The sequence below is a fragment of the Jatropha curcas genome, chromosome 4 (assembly GCF_041381405.1).
Source record: "Jatropha curcas cultivar XTBG-Jc1 chromosome 4, XTBG_Jcur_1.0, whole genome shotgun sequence".
NCBI classification, from domain to species: Eukaryota; Viridiplantae; Streptophyta; class Magnoliopsida; order Malpighiales; family Euphorbiaceae; genus Jatropha; species Jatropha curcas.
Genome location: NC_143154.1, coordinates 675566 through 695072, shown reverse-complemented (window position 1 = coordinate 695072; position 19507 = coordinate 675566). Strand labels below are relative to the sequence as shown.

At 35.1% G+C, this 19507-nt stretch overlaps 3 protein-coding genes across 7 annotated transcripts; 1 reads left to right on the top strand and 2 right to left on the bottom strand.

Moving 5' to 3' along the window:
• The first annotated feature begins 306 nt into the window (after positions 1-306).
• ATGRIP (Golgi-localized GRIP domain-containing protein) lies at positions 307-12028 on the top strand. Of its 4 annotated transcripts, none has more exons than XM_089720457.1 (22): positions 307-538; positions 1026-1546; positions 1815-1930; positions 2938-3107; positions 3815-3908; positions 4614-4700; positions 4810-4890; positions 5114-5239; positions 6316-6424; positions 6505-6584; positions 7430-7558; positions 7646-7746; positions 8663-8796; positions 8924-9021; positions 9117-9236; positions 9334-9361; positions 9505-9563; positions 10365-10436; positions 10510-10557; positions 11137-11242; positions 11370-11428; positions 11715-12028. In XM_089720457.1, exons 2-22 carry the CDS (start codon positions 1075-1077, stop codon positions 11823-11825), a joined length of 2400 nt encoding a protein of 799 aa, XP_089576583.1. In that variant the 5' UTR covers positions 307-538; positions 1026-1074; the 3' UTR covers positions 11826-12028. The 4 variants fall into 4 exon arrangements, with proteins under 4 accessions (XP_089576583.1, XP_089576584.1, XP_012065370.1 ...); XM_089720458.1 differs by having other exon boundaries at positions 1004-1546; XM_012209980.3 differs by having other exon boundaries at positions 932-1546.
• A 1116-nt stretch (positions 12029-13144) lies between these two features.
• Positions 13145-14757, bottom strand: LOC105628551 (phosphoserine aminotransferase 2, chloroplastic). Its single transcript, XM_012209983.4, has one exon. It carries the CDS (start codon positions 14657-14659, stop codon positions 13388-13390), a length of 1272 nt encoding a protein of 423 aa, XP_012065373.1. The 5' UTR covers positions 14660-14757; the 3' UTR covers positions 13145-13387.
• An 893-nt stretch (positions 14758-15650) lies between these two features.
• Positions 15651-18728, bottom strand: LOC105628552 (G2/mitotic-specific cyclin-2). Of its 2 annotated transcripts, none has more exons than XM_012209984.4 (11): positions 18482-18728; positions 18232-18364; positions 18080-18136; positions 17762-17807; positions 17484-17639; positions 17241-17366; positions 16846-16935; positions 16537-16758; positions 16353-16451; positions 16085-16263; positions 15651-16000 (listed from the first exon to the last, which is right to left on the bottom strand). In XM_012209984.4, exons 1-11 carry the CDS (start codon positions 18534-18536, stop codon positions 15856-15858), a joined length of 1308 nt encoding a protein of 435 aa, XP_012065374.1. In that variant the 5' UTR covers positions 18537-18728; the 3' UTR covers positions 15651-15855. The 2 variants fall into 2 exon arrangements, with proteins under 2 accessions (XP_012065374.1, XP_012065375.1); XM_012209985.4 differs by having other exon boundaries at positions 17484-17636; positions 18482-18726.
• Between the last annotated feature and the right edge of the window lie 779 nt (positions 18729-19507).

Genomic DNA, 19507 nt, shown 5'->3' with positions numbered 1-19507 from the left:
GGTTCATTTGGTTTTCATAGTAATTTGGTTTGGTTTAAACTTAAACTGAATCATCCAAATGCTCGACCAACATTAGTTTTAACTTTTAATACAGGAGACTTTTATTAAAAAAAAAAAAATAGAAAAGAAAAACAGGATGGCAGGACTACTCAGGAGTTCACATTTTAACGGACAAATGAAAGTGGGCTGTACTTAAGGCCCAGCCCACCGGGAAACATAAATTAACCTAACTGAAAATGAATGAAACTGAATATTCCAAATGACGGAACCATAATTATGAAATTCCACAATTCTCAAAAATCAAAATAACAAAACTGCCCTGCGCATGTGCAGGAAAGGAAACAAGGGGGCGTGTAAAAACGGCAACGTTTTCTAATCGGCCCTCGCGCGCTAGATAGTAGACAGCTTCAGATCCCATCTTCTGATCTTCATCCATGTCCATTGTTGATCGAATCCCAATTGAATTCCCTAATTAAAATTGAACCAAGATTAGGGATTTTAACTTGATAGATCTCCCGTTATACGGTTATAAGAACAGGTAGAGTCACTGCATTTCCCTCTTCATATTGGTATTTTGTTTTATACTTTAACTCAGTATATTGATTATTTATAAATTTGATTAGTTCTAGATGAGTTTGGATCTCCTGCGTTTTGTAGCTATTGAATTTTCAAATGTAAAGAAGATCCAATGAATTTCCATTTGCTTATTTTCAATTTTATTTCTATCTAAATTATTCGACATATGAGCGATTTGTGTCAAATTTGCATAATTCAGTTGCAGAAGTAACTTTATGTCTGTGAAGTAATAAAAGTCCGTAATTAGCTGTGTTAGGATTGCGATAACTCTCATATCTGGTGTTTCTGTGCTTCTCTCATGTTCTAATTGTAATGCCGTTTCTTCTCTGACTTTTCTGTTTTGGTTTTTGTTTAGCTTGCTTTGTCATTACTATGCCATGGAGTGGATTATATGGTTACAGTTACAGTGATATACCCTCTGTTTTAGTTCTTCCACTTGTTTTTAACAGGTGAGAGTTTAGAAGTTGGGAAATATAGTTGTTCTCAAAGATTGCTACAATGTCAATGGGGGAAGGCAATGTTGGTGAAACAACGGAAACTCAGACAGAAGATTCTCCTTTGGATCCTGAGAAACAGTTGTCTGATATACCCCATGGAAAGAATGAAAATCTTGTGAAGGAAAATGGGTTGCATGATGGCATTCCATTGGTAGAAAATACACAGGAGCAGCTTGTACAAATGGTTATTGAGCTTAAGTTTCAGAATGAGTTCTTGAAATCACAATTTGAGGGTTTGAAAAATAATCAATCAGCAAGTGAGGAGTCACAACAGAGAACAGAAGTAAGTGATCAGAAAACTGTGGGATCTACTGATGTGGAAGAACTTCGTCAAAGGATTGAGTCTTTGAGTAGAGAACTTAGTGAAGAGAAACAAACACGTGGTGCTGCAGAGGTGGCTTTGAATCATCTTCGTGAGGCATACTCTGAAGCGGATGCAAAAGCCCAGGAGCTCCTCACAAAGCTTACTGAAGGTCGGATTCTGTCTGTTTATTTGGGATTTTTTATATTATCTTCAATACCGATGAAATTGTATTGATGTTGATGGAAACAAATGTTTATATCTGTTGGACAGAGGCTTGTGCTCTATGTTGTTTTGTGAAAATCTTAAATAAGAAAAGGAAGTTGTTGCAATTGCTGCATTGCACGATGCTAAAGTTTAGTAGTTTGAGGAATAATATCACAATCATTTTATCCTTCTTTGTTGAAACTCTAAATACATAGCATGGTTTCTTTGGGTAGCTCAACAGAAGTTGGATCAAGAAATAAAAGAGCGTGAAGAGAAGTACTCTGAGCTCGATTCCAAATTTCAAAGGCTTCATAAACGAGCGAAACAGCGGATTCAAGAGGTTCAGAAGGTAACTTCTGTCTCTGGATCATTTTCCTTGCACACCCTTATTTTGTGTTTTAAACTACTATTATATGTAGAGTAAAATGGAGGAAAGAAGGATAGTGTATACTCTGTTATCTGTCCAAATCGAAAGGGCTAGAGATGTTTGAGTTAATATAAAATGTTATCTACTTTTTTATTCACATTTTTCAGACACGAGCACATGAATGTTTTGACTGGTTCCATATCCATTCATAGGACCATTCTGAAACTGTCATTGAACCTTCTTGGGGATGCATTTTCCTGATGAAAATAGAGGAAAGAGAAAAACTAATGACAAAGGCTCTATTAAATTCACGAAAACGTGAATGATTTGACTGGTTCCATGTCCATTTGTAGAACCATTCTGGAACTGTGTCATTGAACCTTCTTGGGAATTCATTTTCCAGAATCCAGACAAAAACAGAGGAAACAGAAAAACCAATGAAAAAGGCTCTATTAAATTCAATGGAAAATGCTTCTTTAGCATTTCCTATAACACTTTTATATCTTGGACATGAGTATCCTTTTTTGTTTCTTGTCTGAAAGTGTATTGCAAAAATTTTGTGAATCTTTGTTATTCGTAGTGATTAGGACAGTCTTCCCTCCTTCCTTATCTCTCTCTCCCCCTGGTTTCCATGGCAAGTCTCTTCCTTTAGTATATATTCTAGTGAATCAAGTAAAGACAAACAGAAGTGTGAGCCTTTAAATCTAATAATGGAGGCTGAGGGACAAATCTAGACTGAAAACTATTTCACCATACTGCCCTTATGTGCATGGGTTTAATGGAAAACTTTAGGAAGGGGAAATCATTTAGCTTTCAAGTGTCACCTCCTCATTTTCTTTTTCTTTTTTTTTTTTTTTTTTTTTTTTTTTTTTTTTTTGTGGGTGGTTTAAAGGTTGCAACTCTACTAAGAAATATATTTCTTTTCAAGGGATTATTTGTAATTGTTCAGAAACTGAGTTCAATTGTTGCTTTGAGATTATCTTTTTCAGGAAAAGGATGATCTCGAAGCCAGGTTTCGTGATGTAAATGAAACGGCCGAGCGAGCATCATCCCAGCATTCAGCACTGCAGCAAGAGCTGGAGCGCACTAGGCAACAAGCGAATGATGCATTGAGAGCAATGGATGCAGAGAGGCAGCAATTAAGAAGTGCCAACAATAAGTAAAATATTTATTTCGCTACATTTTTTCTATCTATTCGTTGGTCAATCCCTTCCTCTATCCCTCTCTGTCCTCCTCAAAAAAAGAAAAAAAAAGGAGGAAAACAAAAAAACTGCACATTTAGATAATTTGTGCTCAAATATCAGAATGTTGTGCCTGTTCATCACTTGCAAATTTGTGACTCCGCTTCTAGATAAATTTGATGGAGAAAACTGTCTTTATAATTGATTTTACATTATATATCTGTCCCCATTAAATTATTAGCAAACTCTCCATCAGCTTGTGCCTCTGTGCGCATAAACAGCCATGTGTTTTTCTTCCTTCTCTAGGTAGGGCAGAGAGAGAGGATTCACTAGAGTTGTCATTTCTGATCTAATATGAGGACTAAAATTTATCCTTCTCCATATTTTTCCGGCTGAAACTTTTTAATTTTAAGCAGATTAATGAACAATTGTGGTAACGTCCTGATCACTGCTGTCAACTTGTGATCTCTTGATAAAAGTTAGTTAGGTACTGTAAGCTTATTAGAATAAATCTCCATGATAGGTGAAACTTACTTACATGACTTTCTCATGCATTATATGGCTCTTAATGTTATTCTGTGGGGTGGTAAGGGAACAAATGTCTCTATAGTTGAATTTGGATTTTTCATATCTTTTTCTTGTTTCCATTTTATTCTCCAAATAGTAACAATTACGTAATTTCCAGACTCCGCGACAATATTGAGGAGTTGCGCCGTTCATTTCAACCTAAGGAGAATGCTCTTGAGGCATTACAACAGACACTTTTGGAGAAAGAGCAGGTGCTGAATGGTTATGATATGCTTATATATATATATACCAATAGCCACACAAACATGCACAGATATATATGTATATGTGCGTGCGCATGTGTGCACGCGTGTGTTTTCTATCTTATGTTCATGATAAACTCATTGTTGTCTTGTTAGTTGTGTATTTTAGGAGATTAAGTGTAGCTTAGGTCTTTACTTATAATCTTAGTCCTAAGTATAAATAGGCCTGTAACTATTTTTTCACACATGAATGAGAATTTCTCTTCACACAACATGGCTATTTTTGTTTGTAGATGTCCCTAATGCCCATCCAAAGCTATAATTTATTTTGAAACCTCTCAATTTTCTCTTTATTCACTTAAGTCCTATTATATTTGCAACCAAGATTAGTTTCTGCACTTCAGTGTCAATGATAACTATGTTTGGGATCTTTGGTGACTTGTGTTATGTCATATCTTGTCACAAATTAAGATGCAGTGTGTTGTGTTTCACCAGGCCATATTCTTTTCCTACTAATGCATTAGTACAAATTTTTTTTTCAGCATGTATCTCCTCCAATTTAGTAGCAAATTACTTTTTAGTTACTAATTTTCTAGTTTCTGTTAAACTCTTCCAAGCATTTTGTGTCTGTACCTTTTCTGTTTACTCATGCATGCTGAAAAATGATATTCTTTCCTTTTTTACCCATATTGTATATAACACTGCAATTTTCAGATGTTAGAAGACATGAGAGGTCTGCTGCAATCTGCAGAAGAGAAAAGGCAAGCTTCAATAGCTGAACTATCTGCTAAACATCAGAAGGTAAATTGTTTTTAAGGCATATTTTTTTTCAACTGTTGAGATGCAGTTGCTTTACTTGCCATTCTGTTTTTAGAAGAATGTTTGCCTGAAGTTTGTTTCTGTTTGCTAGAATATAGAGAATTTGGAAGGCCAACTCAATGATGCTTTAGCTGATAGGACCAAGGCTACTGAAACTATATCTTCATTGCAGGTGAGACTCATTAATGGTTCAGGCTTGAAGCAGTGGTTGTATTTTCTCCCTTAGTATTCGATTTCTTTTCTTAAAAAAACTTCATTCTTAACATTTAGTAGACAAATACCAGCTGAAGATAACATTTGGCTTTAAAAGTGTGCAAGGAACTAGTTTTAGATAGATGCTGCTTGATTCTGGAAATCGAGAGATAAGTTCAACTGGCCAGGCTATCTTTCTGCAGGTGCTGATTGCAGAGAAAGAGTCTGAAATTGCAGAGATGGATGCTGCTTCAAGTGGTGAAGTGGCTCGGCTTAGAGCTGCTTTGGAAAGTGTAAAGGGAGAGCTTGCTCACCAAAAACACGAACATGTGAGTTAAATATTTAGATTGAAAAATTGAATACCTTAATGGACTGATATTTTCCCTGAAATGTTGTATGGTCTAGTATATGTACTGAAGGTCTCTTTTATTTTTATTTTTTACTTTTTTGAGTTGTAAAAAGTTTTCCCTAGTCTTACTGACTCTCTATTTGTTCTGCGAAATATTCTCCCATAAAAATGTTTTTCTTGAAAATTACTTTCCAAAGAACTCATTTTATGTTATTTGGTTTCAACATTGAAAATTAATTTATTGTTAAATATGAGAAAACTTCTGTACTTATATTGTTAAATATGAGAAAAAATGCGTAAAAATGGTAAATTCAGGTGGTTGTTGGCAACCGGTGGACACTGCCAATGATCAGTGGTGGTTGGCAATAGCCGATGGTGATGGCAATGGTGACCACTGATTATTGGGTAGATTAATTGATCTGTTTTTTTGTGCTTCCCTTTCATTGTGATGTATTTTTTAAATTTCGGAAATGACTTCCCTCTTGACAAATTTTCTTGAGTGCTTCAAACGCCAGAAAATGCACAGTATGTATCTTAGGAAAATATTTTTTGCAAAATTTATATTGAGATTATTTGCTTGCCGTAAGCGCATTCCACATATATTCCACTTTTTGTCTGTTTGTCTTACTTTGATGCGGTTTTAAGATAATTCTTCTGATCAAAATGACCAGCTTATAACAATCATTGGAGAGCATCATGGTGTGAGCACTAGCTGATCACCATTTTTTCATTGGACTACACACTGCACTAATGGGGTGGTAGGCGCCTATTAGATCATGGAGATGCTATAGTCCCAAATCCTTATAATGACAACCTATCTATAAGAAAAGAAAATCTTTATTGGGCAATTAATAAATAATTCTTTTGTTTTTGGAATATCATCCATTCTATCTTGTGAAGATCATTGGTTTGCTTTCCATTTTGTGATTCCTTCAGAAAATGGAGATAATTTTTTGCCACATATGTACATTTGTTCTTTCATTATTATGTGTATTAGCTAATCTACATGCATGTATTTTAGGACTTCTATTTCCTTAATGTGTGTCATACTTTCAGGAGAAAGAAAAGGAGAGCTGGGAAGCGGCTTCCCAGGGTCTCAAAATGAAACTTGAAATTGCTGAGAGTAACTGCATACGTGCTGAAATTGAAGCAGCTAAAATGAGAAGTATGTACAACTCATTATTTCAATTCTATTTAGCTTTTTTGCTCGTTAGTTGAATTATTCATGCTTTGAATATTGGGCAGGTCAGCTGGAATCAGAAGTGTCGGTGCAAAGGCAGATGCTAAATAAAAAAGATGCTGAACTGTTGGCTGCCAAAGAGGAGGTATCCAGTTGTTTTTCCACAACTTCATCTTGGAATAAGAGAGGGAGAGAGAGAGCTTATACAATGATTGACATTGTAGTAGTAGTGAGGGTGTTCTTATCTTTAGTTCATGTCAATCTGAAAAGAAATGTTCCTTCAAAATCTGTGTTAATTGCTGCAAGAAGAGCTCATGATGAGACAAATTGGTCCTTTGATCTCAATCCTACCTATACAAAAAAAAACAAAAAAAAAAGATCTGTCAATCAGTTGAGCCAAATATTCCAAGTACAGTTGTAATGTCTTTGTTGAAAGGGTGCTCTAAGAAGTAAACTAAAAATTCATGAAGAGCAATCTCTATTATTAGGAACTCGGACATCTTGTGGATTGAACTTACTTTCCCATGGCTAAGGCATCTGTGTTTGAGCATAGTTATTATTGAAACTCCTAAACCTAAGGCAGTTTTCTTCTGTATTTTTGATTCAATCCTCCACCATCAAATCAACACGAGAAAAGAAAAGAATGGAAGCCTAGTGTTTCTTCTTTGCATAATAGTATAATATACTGGGCTGTAGTCTCTCAAGCAGACCTCAAAATAGAGGTGGTGGTTCAAGTGAACATGTATAGGATGATAACCTGCAGTTATTTTTTGAATTGACTGTAGAAATTTCCTCATTGGACCTTTTATCTGCCTTTATTCATTTAAGTACTGAGAACAAAACCTCAGAGTAAAACTTGAGCACACCCAGGAACTTCTTCCATTAGTAACACATACATTTCTGTGTTAATACTCTCCTAACAGGAAATACAGATATAAATTTTCTGAAATCCTGATGTGATACATTTCTTTGTCAATTTAAATGTTGCAGATCAACCGACTTGAAACTGAATTTTCCTCATATAAAGTTCGTGCTCATGCACTTCTCCAGAGAAAAGATTCAGAGCTAGCTGCAGCAATGGACTCTGAACAACTTAGAGTCTTGGAGGAAGCACTAAAAGTACATGCCCATGGTTGCCTTTAATTGTCGTAAAAGTGGCTGATTCACATATTTTCATTTGCTGATGAAACTTCTTTTGCCCTGTAGGAGGCTGAAAAAGAAGTGTCAATAATATCTGCAGAAAGGGACAAGGCTCTTCAGGATCTTCAAGATGCATTGGCTCATCGTGATAAAGAGCTCGCTGAGAGGTGAATTAATTTCTCAAAATTTTAATGATGGAGTATCTTTATTGAAATCTGTCTCTGCCATTCTCTTTACGTGGAATTACAGTAGAACTATGGGCATGCAATTATTGAGGTAGATAGTAAAATGGTAGTCCATGTTTGTACAAGTTAAGGGGACATAAAAAATTTTCAGAAAGGGACAGGTCTGTCATAGTGCTGCATGTGTATCACGAGGGTGATTCTCATGCATGTTTGTATGCTCCGTTCTTTTGGATCTAGTCTCTAATCTCTCTGTCACTCCAATCCCTAATCTAATGCTCTTGAACTCTTTATGTTCTTGGACGGGCAACACGTTACCTGTTACTAATATCATTGGTGTCCTGTATGACGAGGTTGAAGCAATTGTTTCCATTCCTTTCGGACACTCAGATGTATGCCTCCCTCCAAGCATTTCATTGATATATTGGCATATTCATATTGCTTTAGTAGATTGTTCCAAAATGGCAGTTCTATATCATGCTTTACTCCTGCATTTATAATTTTTAGGTTGCATATTCCTTAGCTTGACAACTCATTATTGTACCTTAAATAGATAATTTGAAAGAGGCTTGAATTTGTATGATTGTGCTTTGAGCTTATCTTTTCAATGTCTGGAATTACTTCCTTCTGATTATCTATGTTTGTCCCTCTTTTTTAACCTCCTTTTTATTGTGTATTTGTGTCATAATAGCGCTAATTCACGTTCTCGTTGTCATTATTTTTACAATGTTGTCATCAACATATGTCTCTTTGATAGCCTGTGTTTCTTTTGCTGGCAATACTGTCACATTTTATTATCCCTTCCGGAATACTGTGCTTCAACAGTATTTTGACCTCAGATCTTGAAAATCTGGGTAGTGAAGATCATCTGTCTTACACTTAACAATTCCAATTATTTCAGAGATGCAGCACTGAACAATTCCAAGAAGCAGATTAAGAGCATAGAAATAAAACTTGATTCTGCCAATGCTCGCCACCAATTAGAGAAAGAAGCATGGGAAACCAACCTTCAGAACTTGGAAGAATCGTGGAAATGTAATATATCTATGATTAATTTCCTAATCTTTTTCTAATTATTATTTTCATCCTTTCTGCTGCCTTTCCTCTGAAGCAGCATATGATTGAGATTGGAAACAATTTTAGAGTTTATAAATATTTGCAGCTAGATACGAGGCATTGAAGGCAGAAAAAGAAGTTTCTTCAGGACAAGATATACAAAGAGAATTGGAAGAATTCAAGCTACAGTATAAAAAGCTGAAGGTATTTTACTGCTCCCAACACCTTCCGCTCCTTTTTTTCCAGGCTTACATAAAGCAAGTACTTCTTAATGGATTAATTGCATTTGTAACATGCAGGAGGAGCACGAGTCATTTCGTGACCTTGCTGATAGAATGATTGGGGAGAAGGACAAAGAAATCTCTAAACTTGTTGATGATAATAAAAATCTCCGCAGCTCTTTGGAATCAAGATCACAAGTAAGCTTTTCCTCCTTTGACCTTAATTTTAAAGCTCACTATGGTATGTCAAATTCTCTTATAAAATGGTTTCTCTTGGTCTCACCATGTGTGCCAGGTTGATCAAAATGGAAATAACATGACAGGTATGAAATCCTATATATTTTGCCAATCTATTTCAGTGAGCTAGAATTAGAGTCTTTATGGTATTATAGGAAATTGAACCGTTATTTGTATTTGAAGCTTGACATGCTTCTAACTTGTCCTTTATTTGAGCTGCTATTTTCAGCCTTGAAAAAGCAGGATGTACCAAATTTAAGCACCTCAGCTGCAGAACAGCAGATTCTGGTAAAAACACTCTCCTTGGAGTTATCATACACTATAATTTGCTGGGTATGACATCATCAGGGTACCTCAAACCATCAACCAGAAATATATATATATAATATATATATATATATATATATATATATATATATATTACTGGAAAAACCATGTAATACACATCGTGTATAAAAGACAAGATAGTTTCAACACATTGCTGGTTTACCTACGTGTACAGATTTTTTTGTGTACTTTTGTCATAGTTCCTGCCTAGCAATATTGCTGCCACAAAGGCTCATTATGTTTCTGTACAGTGAACTTTGACACTTGTTTCTCATATGAGACTTGTCTAGATAATTCTTGATGTCTATATTTATTGAAAAAGCACACTGCTCTCGATGGAGATGGGTGATTCCCCAAGAAACTTATTTTCTCAAATGTTTATCTGCATAGAACTAGGAAGAGATGCATGAGAGCAATATATGAATATTATTGTCTGATTATGTGGAGAGTGATTTCCAAATGTCATTTCATAGTTAAAAGCTGAAAATGAAATTATGTGAAAAGTGCTGCTGACAGCTTGCAGTGCTGGATCTGGTGATAATCGAAACAATATATTAAAGCATCCTAATATCATGTATATGTCATATTTAACCTCATTTAGTTCTATATACAATCTTCTCTTTTTTTATTCATTTTTTTCAACAATCTTGTACATCCAGACAAACTACTAGTTTATAAATGATTGCTTCAGACTTTGCTTGAACTAGGAAAGTTGAAATAGTGCAGTAATTACCTTTTTGATAGTCTTTATTCAAATTTTAGCTTTTGGCACGGCAACAAGCTCAGAGAGAGGAGGAGCTGGCACAATCACAGAGGCATATTTTGGCTCTTCAAGTATGTTATGCTCCCACATTAGTTTTTTGTTTACTTTCATGCAGTACAGTTTTTGATAATTGTTTTGATTCAGGAGGAAATTGAGGAACTTGAACGGGAAAATCGTCTTCACAGCCAACAGGTATAAAATGACTGGACTTCTGATGATTTCTATTATCCGTACATCCATGCAGACTCACAGAACTCTTGTTGAGAAATGTCTTTATGAAATCAGAATAGTTGCAGTAGCAACATTGAGATGGATGAATAGGCTGCAAGAAATGACAAGAAATTTATGTGTTTAGTTGTGAGAAGTCAGTTGGAAAATGTGAAACCAGTTTAATTCTTGAATGATATGCCAAGAAAATCAACTAGTAGTGATTAAATTTTGACTACCTCATGAAGTGAGCAATTTATCTTAATTGAACTTTTTTGAGGAGGGTTACCTTGTAAGTTCTTTGTTGTGGTCAGAAGACCACATGTTCAAATGGGCTATAGCAAGAGAGAATGAGGTATTGTTATTCGAAATGTGCTGGATGGGGGGTAGACTGCTTAGTTTAAATAAAGGGGAGTAAGCAAAGTGGATAAGGAAATCTAGCTAGCATGCTAAGGTCATCTGTTCTTTTGCCCTTTTCCATTTCTTTTCCCTTTTATTTTATTTATTTTTTATAATTAGTTCCTTTTATCTGATGATGGATAGTTTATAATCTGATGGTTACAGGAAGCCATGCTGAAGGCTGAGCTACGCAACATGGAAAGAACGCAGAAAAGGGAGGGGGTAGATATGACATATCTGAAAAATGTCATCTTGAAGCTTCTTGAAACAGGTACATGTCGACAAATCGATTATTAGAACTTTGTATTTTTCCTTGCGTTAATTGATAGGAATATCAAGTTACAAGGCATGTTTGAAATTCTGATGATTTTGATTTACTTTGAATGCTGTCTGACTAGGTGAAGTGGAGGCTCTACTGCCTGTCATTGCAATGCTTCTGCAATTCAGCCCTCAAGAGGTGAAATTCTTATTCTGTACCTTAGTTCTGGAACTAGTCTTGGTGGATCATAGAAATGATGGTGTGGAATTTGGAGATTCAAATCTCGAGTTTCTTGTGCCTTGTGTTTATCAATGGGTTACATGATCACACACCACGATTATTGCTCGTGTTGTCATTTCAGTGCTGACAATAATAGTAGTAGCATTACACCACATTTCGGTTTAGGGATTAATTTGTCAAGTTTTTATGCTATTGCAATTTACTTAACATTGTGCTTCTTGTTTACCCTTGTTTATAAGAGCAGGTGGTGAAATGTCAACAAGCATATCGTGCAGCTAATGACGTAACACCAAGTCCGGCTAGCGACTCATCTGGGTCAACACTCTCTCTTTTCTCAAGATTTTCTTTTTCATAACACCTGAAAGAACATCCTAGAGAATTCTTTTGGCCCAACTGCTATTTGGCTGCAGTTGTATTGGGTGATTGCTGACGCTGAAAGCAGAGTTGAGAGTGGTCACATTGTGTATCTTTTTGTAACGCAAGCCAATTTATCTTTTTCTGTTTAGATATTGTAAAGGAAATAACAAGAGAATGATATATGATAAACAGTTTTCATCATTCTATTTTTCTTTCCGGAAAAAATGTCCTGAAGCTAGGCAGTTCTTATTTTCTTTTGTTTTGTTTAAACTGTTTTCTTTTTTGTTTTATTCTTTTTGACAAATCATTGTATATGTGAAAAGGAAAAATTGTTGGATAAACTAATATTCTATTGTCGGCAGTTTGGACATCTCGCAATAATTCTATTTTGGGAAAATGAAAGGACTTTCTATTTAACTTCAAGTTATTCACTTATAAGAATAATATAAAAAATTTAAATTTCTCGTTTGTCAAAAATGTTGTGTATGCTATTTTGTACGGACAAAATTTACTGCGGCAAAATTCAATTAGACAGAGCTATAACGTACCCCACCATCCAATGGATTTCTGTGTGTTTAGTAGTGTGACCAAGTGCAAAAGCTATTTTTGTTTTGACTTAAACAATGAATTACTGGTTATCCATCATTTTCATACTTGGGTTGGTAGTGATGTTGATCTCAAAAAAGGCATGACATGAAGCTAAATCCTCCCGACTCATAAGCAAGGCAGGCCAAATTCACTCACTTTTTTCTTTTTCTTTTTCGCATCTGCACTATACAAAAATGAAACCCAAACTTACATGGCGAGAACCTAAACTTTGGCTAAGTTAACTTGTAACCCACCCGTGTTAAAACTTTGACCTGATCCAGAAAATAGGTGCACACCTTTTTTGGATTTGTTTTAGCAATGTCATCCTCACAGCATTTTAGGGAAACAGACAAACCATCCACGGCTGATCTTCCTCCACCCTCCCAAATAAACAAATGCATCAAACACTTTTATCGCATGATTGTCTTCTTTTGTCGTCTTTCAAGTCTTTCAAGCATACGCGAGGCCCCACACGAGGCCTTAATCGCTCGAGCCTCACTTTTTTGAACCTTTCTCGAGCCGAATTCAAACAGCTCCCAGGCCATCAAGACTCATTTACACCGCAGTCTAAAAGTAGGCAACCTAAGCTCCATCACAAAACCTGTATTGTTATAGTAATTGCCTTGGAACGCCTAGGATTACCAACAATTACAGCAAGTGTCAAAAGTTGAATTAAATTTTACTAATCTATCGAGTTCAAGCCATCAAGTAAAGATTGAGCTCATGAGATGGAATAATACTAGAGAGTAATGCACATAGTTTAACATTACAACATTCATTGAGACCATCAATCAAACAGAAAAGAAAAGAAATAACTTTCAAAAAAAAAAAAAAAATACAGAAAAGAAACAATAGGGAAAAGCCCAAAAATGTTATATATCTCTAACACAAGAGAAGCCTTTGTAGCCTCTTAAAAAAACTAATAAAGGGAAACTTTTTGGAGTCTCAATTGATTTCAGTCAATCAAAAGATTCAAGCATGCCTTGCCTGAAAATCCTTCATAAAAGCAACCAACTTTTCAACACCAGCCAAAGGCATTGCATTATAAATGCTGGCTCTCATTCCTCCAACTGATCTATGTCCTTTAAGCTGCACCATCTTCTCTTTAGCTGCTTCTTTGATAAACTCAGCTTCCAGTTCAGATTTCTCAAGTGTGAAAGGCACATTCATCAATGACCTAACAGACTTTTCAACTGGACACCTGTAAAACCCATTACTTTCATCAATTGCATTATATAACAACTCTGCTTTCTTCTTATTCTTCTTCTCTACCTCATGCAACCCACCTTGTGCCAAAAGATCTTCAAATACTAAACCACACATGTAAATACCATAGCAAGGAGGAGTATTATAGAGAGAATCATTATCTGCCTGGGTCTTGTAGTCTAACATCACAGGAGTAATTTCTTGAGCATTTCCAAGCAGATCTTTCCTGATTATCACAATTGTAACCCCAGATGGACCCACATTCTTTTGAGCACCAGCATAGATCACAGCAAACTTGGATACATCTACAGGCTTTGAACAGAAATTTGAAGACATATCAGCCACCAAAAGCCCACTTTTAGGAATTGGGTAATCTTTAAACTCTACTCCATGGATTGTTTCATTTGCACATATATGCAAATATTTAGTATCTGGGTTTTGCTCTAAATCATCAAAAGACGGAATCTTTGTGTACTTCTCAGATTTCCCAGACCAAATCGCCTTGGGTTTACAAAATTTCTGTGCTTCCTTAAATGCTTTATCGCCCCATGACCCAGTGACCACAAAATCAACTGGGTCATCGGGTCTGCACAGATTCAATGGAATAGCGGCGAACTGGGTGGTGGCGCCACCTTGGAGAAACAGAACAGAATAATCGTCAGATATATTTAAGAGTGTGCGGAGGTCAGCCTCTGCTTTTTGAATAATAGAGAGAAATTCTTTCCCTCTATGGCTCATCTCCATTACACTCATTCCAGATCCACGCCAGTCATAAAGCTCTGCTTGAGCTTTCTTGAGGACGTTGGCTGGTAAGGTGGCTGGTCCGGCAGCAAAATTGAATACACGGTCGGGATCTTGGATTTGGGCTGGGATTGGAGAAACGGGAGCTGTTGATGTGGTTGCACATCTGATTGAAATGGATTTGTTTTGGGTGGAGAAACTAGAGAACGTAGTGGTGGAATTAGGTTTTAGGAGGTGTTGACGATTAGGGTTTTGGAGGAGGAGAGAGTTCGGCGATGCGGTGAGTTTTGTTGCCATAGTTGTTGAGAAAGGAAATAACAGAGAGAAACAGAGATACTGCTTTTTTAAGCAGAGGAGTTAATGTTCTGTTTCAATTGTGCAAAAGATCTGAATCTTTGAGACTAATATATAGGCTAACTTGAACATTTAACAAATTAAATAAAATATATAAAAATAAAATTATATTCTAAAAAATAAAAAAGAAAAAAATAATTTATTTCTAAATTGATCAAACTAATATAAAAAATGTCTACTTTTTAAAATTATGAAACCTCTAAACTATGATTAAATTAACGCTTCGAACTTTTCATATAATCTTTGAAAAACAAGAATTTTTATTTATTAATTTAATTATTACAATTTAGGGCCAATTTTTATTTCTCAAAATAACACTCAGCATAATTTATTTGAGGTAGGTGGTTGGTGAAATTTTGAAGACAAAAAACGATACCGTTTAAGTACTGAGAGTGTATTTACTATTTATTTACTTTCCTTGCACTCCAAAACCAATCAGAGGAGTGGCGGCGGGGTTGGTGTTTTTTTGGCGGGGTCTTAGTTTAATGGAGGAAAATTGGAAATTGCCAACTTCTTTTCCTTTGGTTTTTGACTGTATTATATATTTATGCACACGGTGTTTAAATTTCATTGCAACTCCTTGAGTAGGAACACTATTTCTCAACTTTATGCAGGACTATGAACCTTGAAATCAAATATGGAAATAATAATATGAGGAGCAAATTGCCTTGCCAATCATAGCAATATGGTTATTGAATAGACCAACCACATATTATACATATCGTATTCGTATTCGACACCGTTATTTTTGATAATTTCAAACACGTGCGGAATTTTCTAAAACATGTATCTTAATATTTTCATTTTGGATTTATATATCTGACCCAACTAGTTTGAGATTAAGGTTTGGTTGTTGTTATTAATTTTTGACACCTCTCAAACACTTCTTTAATGCTCGAGTAAAAGAGAGAAAAGATGAAAAGATACAATGAGGTGTCATAAAATTATTCTTTTCCATTGAAAGAAAATTACAGTGAGAAAATATCAGCATCGAACAGCCAGATATTGCAATGCTTAAAAATTCAAAATATCAATAAATTCCTAAGATGCAACCAAAAAGTTGCTGATTATTGTTGTGTAGATCCTCACCAACCCAATATCAAGTAAAAGAAGTCAGAAGCTGTACACATTCCCTCCTGCTATTTTTGAGGCTCTAATAGGAAAGCTGCTGGTTCAGATTTTGAGGTATAGCCATATTTAGATGCATTGTATTTCCTGTGTACTCCAGTTAGTTTCCCTGTCCCTGCCTTCTGGTGTAAAGCAACCATTAATCTTGAACATTCTCTGTAACCAAGAAACAAACGTCATTAGCACTTTCCTTTGCAAGAATCTAAAGAAAGATGCTAATTGGTAAGCAAAGAAACTCACAAAATTTGATCTTCTGAATAGTTACTGTGCCATTCACAAGTCCTATTCCATTGCTTGAAGCCATAGATAGTGCACTGAGCTGTATAGATTGCAGCAGCCGCCAATAAAGAAGGTGGGAATTTGAGCATCTCATATTCCACCAGAGAAAGCTCAATCAAGAAGAAGGCAAGAAGCTCAAGCTGTTTTTTCAGGTCATAAATTAAAAAAATAAGTTACACAATCTAACTAAATAAATTATGCAAGTTTATTAAAGGAAGAAATTGTTCACCTTCTTGTCAGATTGAGCAGCCTTGAGGAACCTTTGCATGAAAACATATGGTGTTGGAAATGACATGTTAAATTGTAATTTGTTAAGCATCAGATTTTCCTGCAGATTGTGAAAAATGAAAATGTTTAGTGGTTAATTTAGAGTTCTGATACAATTTTCAAAAATCAAGATAAAGAAAAGTTACCATTTCAAGAACTTCTTTCCTATTGTAGGCCTTATCTGATATAAGGATTAGATCTCCCACTACTGGAACAGAAACCTCCTCATATTTGCAGGCTAATAGCATAGCAACCAGTCCAACCAATTGAAGCTTCTTTCTCACAACTGGTTGTTGTGATAGAAATCTATCGATAAGGTTAACCGTAAGAAATAATGTCTCTTTCATGAGTTCAAACTTGTCATGCACCTGTTCAGAATTTCAAATGTTATTAGAATCAAGTTATGTACATTTCAATAGCTAATTATTTTTTTGTGGGGAGAACATTTTTTTTACCTCAATAAGCCAGTCAATCAATATAGCTCTCATCTTTTCATTAATGTCAAACTGTTGTTCCATATAATCTGGGGAGACACAGCTAAAATTCTGCACAAATTGAGCTGTTAATTAGTCATCAAACTAAGGTGGAAATTTTAGATTTTTGCTGCCATAACAGGCAATTATTCCAAAACATTAGATTTTCACAAATTGATTTCTGAAACATCACTCACAAAATAATTGCCAAGATAATTTACACAAAATCATTTTAAACTAACCTAATTCTTTTTATTTTCCTTTAATTTTTTGGAGAAATCAATTTTAACAGAACTTTGATTTCAAAATTAATAGAAAAGAAGTTTGAAGAACTGCACAGAATATCGAACTTGTCATTAATAAATATATTTATTTACCTCAATTTTTCTATAATAGGCATGCAAATCTTCAACATAATCAACAACTGCAAGTGGATTCTTTGCATCACAGCCATCAATATCCACAATTGGCTCTTCAATTATATCCTCCATTTCAACCTCTTCCTGATAGATTTCAGAAAATCAATTACAGTTCTAAAAGTAAGAATTTAGCCCCATAACCAGAGAGCGAGAGAGAGAGAGTGAGAGAAAGAGAGAGAGAGAGAGAGATAGAGAGATTACCATCTGATCTATTTCATCATGGATTGCTTCTGTTTGTTCTAAAAACATTGGTACTGGATGATCTGCAGCTGCCTTATTTTCTTCAACATCTATGAATATACAGTCTCCAAATCCATTTGTGCTTGGAACTGATGGTTTGTGCTTCTTAGCCTCCTGCTAACATTATTTTCCCAGAAATTAAATTTGCCATTCTTGAATAGTAGAATAATTAACACTATATAAAGATCAAGATGCATGTAAGGATCCATCTTTTCTTTCTATAGAGAAAGAGATGGTACCTGGGGACATTGCTGATGTGTACTTGACAACTGTGCAGCAAACTTCCTAAAAATGGGAAAATTCAAATCACACAATCAAAATTAGAGCCTCCATCAGTGGGTTTGCCAAAATGAGGGGGAAACAAAAAAAAACTTGTCTCTAGCTCAATCATTAACTCAGTTAAGTTGCAGGCATTATTTTCTTTCTTGTGGTAAAAGATGTATTTATTCAAATGTAAATTTATTATTATTATTATTATTTGTTTCTTTATGCTCTTTTTTCCCCCTCATCAGCGAAACAAAAAGAGATTTTAAGAACATAAAGATCATGGTTCTAACCTTGTAATTGGTCGATGTGCGAGATTAAGTGAGGTTTTTTCATAGACTCCATGATTTCTGAATATACAAGAAAATCAAAGATTGTTCTTCAGAATAATTAGTAAAAAAGGAAGAAAGAAAGAATACTCAAAATCTAGTTTCAAGAAAGTTACTCAGTCAATCCTCTCTTGTTAACAACACAAGGATATGCTTTTGCTCCAATAAAATTCTGATTTAACACATTTAAAGCTCTTCTGCTGTGCCTAATCTCCTGCCCAAACTTTCTGTTACCCATCTCCATTCCTCCTAAAAATTCAAGAAAGAAAAAGAAAACGAAAAACAAGAACCCATATCAGATCTTCATGTTCAAAAGCATATACTCTCTGTCAAACTTCAAGAAACTCCATAAGTTCACTTCTTTACCTTGAAAAGTTGTGGGTTTGACGATGTTAGGATTGTTCTCATCAGATAAATTCATATCTTCTTGAATCAAATTAACAAAGATAAAAAAATCTGAAGGAACAATCACACCCACTAACAAGAAGAAGAAAGCCCAGGAGACCTTAAAGATTTAAACTTTAACTACAGTGCATTTAAAAGAAACGTTAAGGCAACTGAATCTACAAAACCCAGATATAGATAGAGAAATAAAAGACACAACAACAACGGGTAAAAGAAATAGGTAGTCAGTACCCTCTCCCTTTTCTTTCCCTTTTTTCAAATCAAACGGCTAGTGAAATATGACCGTTGGATCATGAGATTAACGATGACTTTCCTTTCTTGTCCTAATAACGGTAACTCACTTAGTTGGCATGTGGCTCGCCGCATCTGATTTCAAATTATTCTTAAGAGTTTGAGTTGTTGGGCTTTTTTGTGGGTTTATACGTTGCTTTCAGTTTACTCTTTTTTGTGCTGACTGTAATTGCGCTCCTATGCGCTCTTCCCCACTTGGGCTTTTGTAGGGTCTCTTGACTTTGAGTCCTTGATGGACAAATAGGATCTTGCCATCTCAGCATTTGATGGATTTTTGTGTTCTTTTTGGTTGTTATGATTGTTATTATACATTTTAGAGCCCGTTTTATGTTATGTTTCCCATGAAAACTTCAATCACTTTTGGTCTTGGCATGAATCATGTTTATGGAAAGAGAATGATGGAAGAGGGGAGATTGAAATCATAGTTGAGAAGCATGGATGGATTTTAACAATTTTACATGGTAGAAATTTCTTTCCTTTTTTTTTTTTTTTATTTTGCCAATCTCCTCAAAATTAAAAATATAATATATACCGTAAGTTCTTGTGCTAATAATTGATAACGGTTAACTAATAAATTGTTTGTGTTACCAAATAGTAATTGCTAGTAGTTGATAACGGTTAACTAATAAATTGTTTATGTTATAATTGCTTGTAGTTAATAACGGTTAACTAATAAATAGGGCGATGCTAATTAGA